Here is a 9954-nt window from a genome sequence, read left to right on the forward strand (position 1 = left end):
AGAGAAACATACAGGGAATTGTTATCTTATCTTATCATTGTTATCTCTCCTAAAAAATACAAAGCTTATGAAATGAAAATTAAAAAAAAGAAAAGAGAGATTAAATTTTAGCAATTTTGTGAATATGCTGTACATCACAATGCCATGAATGCGGCCAATTTGAAATCCGTTCGATTTAACTATAATTAGTCACAAAGTTGAAAATTCATACATCCAATTTAAATTGTTAGGTTGTTGGTCTTGTTCACCCAATCATCAAATTGCTTCTCTTATATTTGAGCACTTTGGGGGCTTTTTTTTACATTTTCTCTTTTTCACACGAGGTGTCCTCTCCCGGCTATCAATTACATCTTGATTTATCAGTGACCAACTTAATGGAAAATTTCTATCTTCTCATTATACCTCCACACTTCGAGTCTCCCATTGTATAGACGATGTTATTGATCCGGTATGGTTAATACGCGTCATAACCATGATAACTGTGTTGAATTACGTGTATCTATTTTTGGCGCCATTATTCGTCCGCATCCTCGGCAATGTTGGTGTAATACAGTTCAGTGCATGATAATGTAAACCCTCTCGCGCTCAGAACTGGGAAATGAAACGGTAATGTGACGTATTTTGTGATTGTGCACCCCCCCCCCCCTCTCTTTATGTTTTTTTAGGGGGAGGGGGTCTAAATCAGGTAGCAGAAAAGTGGAAGGAAGGCATGGAGCAGGGTGTAAGTTGTCTATCTATAGCCAGTATGATCGAATATCACAATGCGAAGCCAAATTTTCCACAGGGGGGCAATCGTCCGCCAAAAAATTTGACAAGCAAAACAAAGGTCTTCAACCACAAATAAAGGATTTCGTACCCCCCCCCAAAAAAAAAAAAATGACAAGCAAAAAGAAAAAAAAAGAAAAAAAAAGTCTTCAACTTCGTCAGTGATCAGTTGTGACTCGTCGGGGGGGGGGGCATTCTGCTCCCCCATAGGTACGCTAGTGGCACTCAGAATCTGGTTCAATAAGGGATCAACTGCCTGTTATGGGAATATCATGAAGCCTCTGGCAGTCTCACCTGCACTACGCGATTCAATATAGCAGCAGTGCTGACTTGAAAACTATAAAATTATTACTCACTAAAACACCATTCATATAATGATAAACTTCTCTTTTTATTTCCTCTTCCTTATTTCTCTTTTCTCACTTGACAATATATATATATTACTACATACTTGAAAAACCATATGGGAGGTCACCCTTGCACCCCGGTGTCACAAACCTCTTCCCGACTCAAACTATCCTCAAACTAAAATGAATTGGTCTTGTGTGATCTTATACAACGTAAAAAATGAAGTGCTAATTTAGCACTTATACAGTGTTTGTATAGTGACTGCACGTAGCACTTCATTTTTTACAGTATAATCTCGAGTTAAAACCCATCTTCTGATATTGGAAACACATCGAATGGCCAATCACAAATTCATTAGTTGTAACATGGACCTATGACTATTCCATGCAATTATGATTTTATCCACACGTGTCTGAATTATTCATACTTCGCATTGGACTAATGCGATGTATGAATCATTCAGACATGAAGATGAAACTCTTAAATTGATAAACTTCGGTAAATTTTGATAGCATCTGCACCGGTACACTCTAAAAAATGTTGGGTAAAAATGCTCCATGAGGGATGGTCCAACCAACATTGGGCATTTCTTTTTGACATTTTTATTTATCCAACCGGGCATAGTGGCTCAGTGGTAGAGCGTCCGCCTCATGAATGGGATGTCGTGGGTTCGATCCCTGGCCGAGTCATACCAAAGGCATTTAGATTTAAAAAAAAAGGTAATTATGCAGTGACCGCTGGAAGTGACTTCCCTGGGTAAATAAAATATTATCATTATTATTATTATTATCCAGTGTGATGAAAATTTTGCCCATTCTAAAGAAATTGCTGCTTATTTTTTAACCTTACTGGACAATACGCTTCCCGCATTGGGTAAGTATTCAATTGGTAGGGCACATAATTACACTCGTAATGGTAAGAATTTTACCCAATATTTTTTACAGTGGAGTATGTACATAATTTTGTGGAATTAAGCGAAATTTAAAAATGTCATAACTTTCTTATTTTACATCCGATTTGGTGAAATTTTCAGCATTATGCTTATTTATTTTTTTTTATTCAAATCGACTTTTTGTTGGAGTGGAATTGTTCTTTAACAGATCAAGATTTGACGACAATAATATATTGACAATTAAATTCTCCACTTTCAGAGATAATCTTGATATGAATACGTGGCCACTAGTACAATCCAACATGTTATGAATTCGAAAGAGCAAAACCTGAATATTAAAGAGAAATCTTTGATTATGTTTGTGTTCTGGAATCATAGAGTCATTAATTATCTACGCATAATTTCAACAGATAAGAAATACAATTAAAAGAAATAAAATTAAAAGGTAGCAGAAAAAAGTTGTTTAACCATGTTAACCATAAAAGGACTGGGCTATTTGAGATGTAGTGAGGACGAGGGGTGGGGTGATGCCCCCTTTCTTATCTCGGCCGCCGTTCGTGCGATCGCGCTGAACTTTGGCACGCACACTTTTTACCAGATAAGCTAAAAGCCAGTATAAAAAAAATCCGAGAATTTTTTTTTAAAAGTTTTTATGAATAAAATATTCAAATTTATTCGTGAAAAACATTGTTTGCATATTTAACACCCAATTTCACTTCAAATTTTCTTCTTTTTTTTTCCAGATGTCGTCTTTGTAATCTAATTCAAAGGTTTCCACAAAGAAAAATTGCTAAGCCAAATTTTCCCTTATGTATTTCTTTGTTTTTTCATCTTTTATTTCTCATTGGTTTTTCAATGAATTTCATTTTCCAGTAAAAAGTCATATGGCGTCGAGAGACTTCAAAGAAAAAAAACATGAAATTTTGTGGCGCTATCTTTTGCATTTCGGAAATATCGCTCGAAACTTTGAGGTCCCCATACCTTTTAGGGTTAACATAGCCCTGCAATACAGCAAATTCAATAAAAAGTCCAAAACACTCGCTCCTGGACACACGACGGGTTAAAAAATGTGTTGAAAATGGCGGTCAAAAATGACAATGAACAGCTGGGAGGTCTTCGTTGAAACATTGGTAAACAGAAACTACTACTACTACTAAATATACTCATATAATAGTAATGATAATGATAACAATAATAATGATAATGATGATAATAATAATAATAGTAATAAAAATAATAATAAAACATGAAAATAATAGGCTTACAATGGAATAATATTATGGAAACAATTATGATTAATATGTGAATGGATGTAACATGATGATGAAAAACTCCCCTATACTCCGGTTCAATGACGTATTTTTTACTACATGTATTCCATTATTTGACATTTCATTTACCTATGCCTATTATCCCCAAATTAAATTCAGGTTCGGAACTGCTCGACCAATCCACATCGGGAATAAATTGGCAAACAACAAAAGCTAAGTATGAGCAGTCGACGCCGTACCAGAGACCGTCGATGAGAGACAGAATAGTGCAGATATCATTCAAAGGTTCTGTTTTAAAAGATAGAAATACAAATATAACCCATTTGAAATAAAATCACCCAATCACAATATTTTTGGAAAGACGTGGTTTTAATGAAAAAAAAAGTGCTTATCATCAACTGAATCAACTAGGGGATGTGCTGATAAGGCGTTGCAAGAAACTTATTTTATGTTCGATTCCATATCAAACGCGTAAGGTAAGTTCTTTGATTAAATGCCAATTTGCTCGTTGATTTGCGATTATTACAGAGCCCAAGGGACGTTTTTTAACAGAGGGTGTTGGTTGAAATTTGAAAAAGAAAAAAAAAATGGGGGGGGGTCACGACATAATGGGTGTCATTTTGATCACGAGGAATTTGATAAGGGAAAAAAGGAAAGATTTTCACTAAAAATAATTTTGGTTACATTTCTCTTCTTTAGCACACCTACCAGCGTTGTGACGTGCGCCTGTATATAGTCCACAGTGTATAGCTGTGGGGAAGTTATTATGAAGAGGTTCGAGCCCTGGTCACGTCTTTCGGATGGTGACGTTAAAGGTCTGTCCCAGACGTAAATAATAATTTCTGATTGGTACACGTCTGAAAAAACTCATAACACACACACACTACCAGATTTCCAGAGGGTGCTACCTATGAAGAATTAAACACACGCAGCTGTGCACCCCATCACCCATCGCCCCTGCTTCCTAGATAAGTGCCATGGTTTAATTATTGGAGCTAAACTTAATGCACAACGATTAATTACGCTTGATGATTGGACTTACGCTTGATTATTTAAAATTGAACGCAAGTTTCTTGCAACTCCCCATAAGAAATACAATAAATGGTTTAATCGCAACGAAACGCATTTTGCAGACCGATATCATGGTTTAATGAGGGCGCTTATAGTTTTTTATGCGGCATGCAATATGGATTTTGAGAGGAAAATGGCGAAATAATGATTAAGTCAGAATTTGATAAATACTATTCTTCAATTCTTTAGAATTGTCATGTATCACATTGTCATGTGATGAGACCATGGTATTTCAAAAAAATATATATATAAATCTTGTGTGTCTCCAGCTCATTCGCCCCATAACCATTAGTCCCACTGAAGCGCATAATTTTCTGATGACAAGGATTGCTTTTGAGCACAAGCTGATCGATCCAGTGTCCCAGGCGCAACAAAGAAACCAACCCCTAATACCCCGTTCCCACTGTCGTGCGATTCAATACAGACACTATGATTGGCCTTTCGTATCTCATCGCATTTTTTCTAACCAATCAAAATTATCATACCATCAATACGATTGCCTCGACTGATCTGTTACGACCTTACATGCAGGTTCTGATACGATCATTACACGATTAAGACCACTGTTTCAATCGTGACAGTGTGAACTGGGTATAGCCTATTCTGATGCGATTCAATGATCGTAACTGAAATACTCACGATTAACCAAAGATGAATCCGGAATGCAGTCGAAACGCTCATTCGGATCACAGTTCACCCAAACCAAATCATTCCCAGTGATATCCACAACGTCTTGGAGAACATCAACCAAGAACGTATTCTCGTCAAGACTGTTGATGGTCAACGGTGTTACATCGGCCATTCCCGTGGATACCTCACTGAAGCAGTAGTCTTTGGCTTGGGTGTAATTCATGTAGGAGGTTACATCATCAACAGGTGGAAAGTGGTAACACTTGGGGCCATAGAGGACGAAGTTGGAAGGGCACAGCACTATAAACCACAATATTCAAACAATCACATTATTAACTAATGTAAACACAATAATTATTCATTTTCAAAGGTGTTCTGAAAACGTTATTAGAATTATGTTTAGCTGTTAGTTCCATATGACTTGACTTTACTCTACCTACTGGAAAATGCATGGTCGCTAAACAAGCATTTAAAATAGTCAACTTTCCATAAGCTAGTGTGGTCTTAGATTAAACTTCCTACTGGCATCAGACATTTAAATTTCATTTTTTTGTTAAATTCTTGAAGATGTTGATTGACAAAAGGGGTGGCAACGGAATTCATGTCACAAGAGAGAACTTAAGCGTGAAATTTTCTTCGGTATTTCTTGCATTAAGTGTGACACGTAATGAGAAAACGTATATGAAATACTAAAGAAACAGGAAAAACATAGTTTGGCATGTCAAGGGTAGAACCTTTCCCTCACAGAATTTAAAGTTTATAATAGCCCTATAAGTTTTAAAATGAAACCAATGCATTGTATCTTGTGAATACTTACCTTTATTATATATAAAAAAAGGACAAGCATATACGCAAAGTCACATAACTATTGCATGACTGTGGGGAGCATAAACTAGTCGGCCAAGGAGCAATGAGCAGGAATAAAGATGTACTAGGCCCAATACTGTTTACCTACCTGACAGAGAAGACGAATTTTTCGTGGTGGGAACACTTGTACTGGTCGGATCGGTTTTGGCTTTTGTAGATAAAGATGAAGTCAAAGGAGAAGTTTCGTACCCTTCAGTCGTAGTAACATCTGTAAAAGACTCTCCGTCAGAATTCATCTGCGTTAAATCTGTTCCAGGAACTGCGGTTGATTCTGTCGCAGGTGTAGTTGCTTCAGAGCTCATCTTCGTTACATCCGTTCCAAGAACTGCGGTTGATTCTGTCGCAGGTGCAGTTGCTTCAGAACTCATTTGTGTCACGTCCGTTCCAGGAACTGCAGTTGATTCTGTCGCAGATGCAGGTGCTTCAGTACTCATCACATCCGTTCCTGCAACTGCGGTTGATTCTGTCGCAGGTGCAGTTGCTTCAGAGCTCATCTTCGTTACATCCGTCCCAAGAACTGCAGTCGATTCAGTCGCAGGTGCAGGTGCTTCAGAAGTCCCTTTTCCAGAAATGATATGGGTCGAAATAGGAGTTGTAGTCCCACCAGTCTCTCCTGTTATTTGGACTGATATCCCAGTTGTAGTTTCATGAGTAATGGTTGCCTGATGAGACGTAATTAATTGAGTCGTATTCCATTCCCCATCATCTTTAAGCGTTGGAACTGAACATTAGGAATTGAAATTGTTAAAATCATTTAGCAGAAAGTCACGGGTGCAATCGGTTAAAACGAAGTACTTTAACATAAACCAGTAATTTCATTAGATGTGACCTTTGGTTGGCATACTTTTCTGTGTCCATCTGCTACAAAGTCCCGATCGAGACATGAAAAAGTTGCAATTCAGTGAACATATAACCGATGGGGAAAATATTTTCCACTACAGTAACATTTCAGATATGAATATTTATTTTTCCCTTCTAGGGGGAGGTCACACATTATGTATCTGCATAAATTTTGTAGGCTATTAAAAATAAGAGTTGGGTGCTAAATGCCGATAGGATGAACATCTCTACTTTTACTGAATTTCAAAACTTCAAAGAAAAGACATATCTGATTGAACATGCCATTTTCATTTTTGTTGTCGATCGTTACTTGAATATTGTAATTACCTGGGAGTGTGCAGATAAAACTCGAATTCCCAAGAGACTTCAGGAGTTTGTAGGGTGTATGAGAGATGTTTCGTAATGACCTAGGGACTAACTGAATCTCACGACCCAATGGTAGTCGAAGGACGCCGCAAAAACTCCTTAGTTCTGTCAGGCATGGTGACTTTAAAACAGCAGAAGTGGTGACTATACATGGAAACATAAAAAAAAGAATAATCGATAAATTTGAGAGAAAAACCAAAACGCAAAGGAGAGAAAAAAAGGCTTTTCAAATTTTCATTAGGTTGTCCTCTTATATCAAAACCTATTTTTAGCTTCATATATTTTTTCTTTTATAATAATTGCTCCTCTCATCTTTCTTTTCGGATTGATTATCTCCTTGGGTTCTTGGCTTTCTTTAAATTGAAGCATTTCTATGGGAAATAATGTCTCTATCTGGATCGGAAGTAGTAGAAGCAGCAGCAGCAGACGAAGAAAAGGCAGAACATGGAAAAAGAAGAAGAAGCGAAAGAAGAAGAAGAAAGAAGGAGATGAAAAGAGTAAATTAATTTCAAAATAGGCCTACACTGTAATTTTATGCGAGGATAGACAGTGAAATATATAGTGCATGCTTACCTATTGTTACAAGAATCCAGACGCACATCCATACCTCTGTCTGTGAAATGCCTCTCTGTATAAAATTGAATTCAAATTACATAAATATTGTTCAAGAGTTTATGAGTTTCTATTACACTATTAGCCTCGTAGATCCGAAAGGTTGTGTTTTTAGATGGGGAGTAGACCCGGGGGAGTATTATATTGAGCTAAAAGCTTGGTCTTTCAAACAATGATCACAAGTTTGTTATTCTATAGACTTAAATTTCTTGTTGAATTGTTATCTTGGAAAGGGAAATTAAAAACAACATAGAGTCTTCCACACTTTAATTTCAACTTGAAAATCCTATTCCATTTACAAAAACACGTAATATATACAAAGGAATATAGATTGAGGGATCAACAAAACTTAACAGAGGACAAGGAAAAATAACGATTCATAGAGAGAAAAATGTTGGTCCAAGTAATACATCAAAGTTTCACATAAAATCTAGGTCAAACCCATGATGAAAAAATACGTAAAATATCAGAAATACAATAAACCTAACTCAATCTAAAAATACAAAATCAGTTAAAAGTTAAAACAAGTCAGGAAATTTTAGCAGGAATGAAAAAGGAATTAGACTATATAGACAATGAATACTCAATTTTGTATGAAAGAAAAGAATAGCCTTTATACAGCTATTTTTTAACTGCTGTGTTGAAAAAGCACTTATCTAAAATCCGCTAGATTGATATCAACTCTATCAAGAATTCTTTATAGGGCCATAAGAGTTTCTCTAGGATCATGATAATGGATAGATATTTGAATATCGGTGTATTTTCAAATTAAATCTAATTCTCCTGACGGCCGGCCACATACGCTGTGATGGCGTATTCTCCCTATAATCAGGTCGACAAAATGCAGATATGATGTGCGAAGTATTACCACTTACCAATCTCATGATGCTAGGGCTAATCGGCGAATTGACTTCGAAAAAAATCAAAACTAAATGCACAATCAAATAAAGAAACTGAAATAAGGATGTCAAATCCTCAACAGCAACAAAATCCACTCTCTTTTATCGCTGATACATCGCCGGGTTTATGTAGGCCAATGCTATGCTGATAGGGGTGTCGTGTGTCGTTGAAGCCTTCTGTTGAAACTCTTAATTAAAATGTACCGCTTTCAGGATTCTATTAACGGTTATTAACCTTCATAATTGGAGTTGATGGTCTCCGATGAGATTTTTTATTATATTTTAGGCAATTGACTTAAATTGCCAAGAACCGTTATTAAAAAGTAATTAAGATAGGCCTACTTGTAAATGCCAGTAATGTGTTGGGATAGTTATTGTACACGATGAATTTAAAACTCTGAATAAAATGTTTGAAATACATAGACTCAAATAGAAAAGCTCAAACAGAGTTATTCATGATAATTGGCATTGCAGTTATTTTTTTTAAAAATAGAATCGTGAAATGAAGAAACTTGCATATATAAATTGGATGTATAAAAATATGCACTAGTCAATGGCGTAAATCCGATCCGAGCAGTGAGGATTCGCGCTTAACACTCCATTTTGTGAAACATGCAAGATAAATTTTACCCCCCCCCCCTCTTTTCCTTTGCCACCCACCAGTTTTAAAAACCTGGTGCCGCCACTACTCGGGGGCTCTCGTTATTTAGAAAAGTAACGAAAATAGGTTGACAATGCATGTAAAACATTGTAATGCCCGGTTATTTTTCTACAGAAATTTATACGCATATTTTTTTTTTCTGTGAGGAGGGAATGTGAAAAACGAATCTTAAGTGATATTTTTATTTAATGATTTCGTGCACATTTTATTAGATTTTGTAAATCTTTGTAAAATTTTTGTAAAACTCTTCTGTAAGAAAGAAAGGTTTTTCACTTTTTTCAGGGGATGGGCATTAATTCTGCCCCTCCCGCTACGTACCAACGTGTTTTTAATTTATCACGTGCTCCCTTCTCCCCCTGGGGAAATTGGTATAGGACCCCGGGGGCCACTTCCATTCACGAGTGGATACCATGCGCGACCATGGGGTCTCGAAAAGCACCCTAAACACGTAATTTCCATATTCTGAAAAAGCACCCCTTAACTAGTATTGGCGTGTGAAACCCTACCCTTAACAAGTACTGGAAACAAAACGATACTCTTGGAAAATATTCCCTGAAATGAACCCCTAAACAAGTACAGGAATGTTTTATTGTTACGGGTCCTTCGGTCGTCTGCTTTACCTTATTTGGTTTAGTACAACCCCAACTTCTACACCTCGCGCAAAACGGACCCTAAACATGAAGTGTTGGCGCAAAAAGGACATCATTTACAAAACATTTTAATTTTGTTTTA

General features: G+C 36.6%; 1 protein-coding gene across 1 annotated transcript; it reads right to left on the reverse strand.

Moving 5' to 3' along the window:
• Positions 1-3277: 3277 nt before the first annotated feature.
• Positions 3278-8751, reverse strand: LOC121423081 (mucin-17-like). Its single transcript, XM_041618365.1, has 6 exons — positions 8538-8751; positions 7624-7678; positions 7012-7194; positions 5933-6565; positions 4987-5277; positions 3278-3564 (listed from the first exon to the last, which is right to left on the reverse strand). Exons 1-6 carry the CDS (start codon positions 8544-8546, stop codon positions 3398-3400), a joined length of 1338 nt encoding a protein of 445 aa, XP_041474299.1. The 5' UTR covers positions 8547-8751; the 3' UTR covers positions 3278-3397.
• Positions 8752-9954: the final 1203 nt, after the last annotated feature.

The sequence above is a fragment of the Lytechinus variegatus genome, chromosome 10, assembly GCF_018143015.1.
Source record: "Lytechinus variegatus isolate NC3 chromosome 10, Lvar_3.0, whole genome shotgun sequence".
Classification (NCBI taxonomy): domain Eukaryota; kingdom Metazoa; phylum Echinodermata; class Echinoidea; order Temnopleuroida; family Toxopneustidae; genus Lytechinus; species Lytechinus variegatus.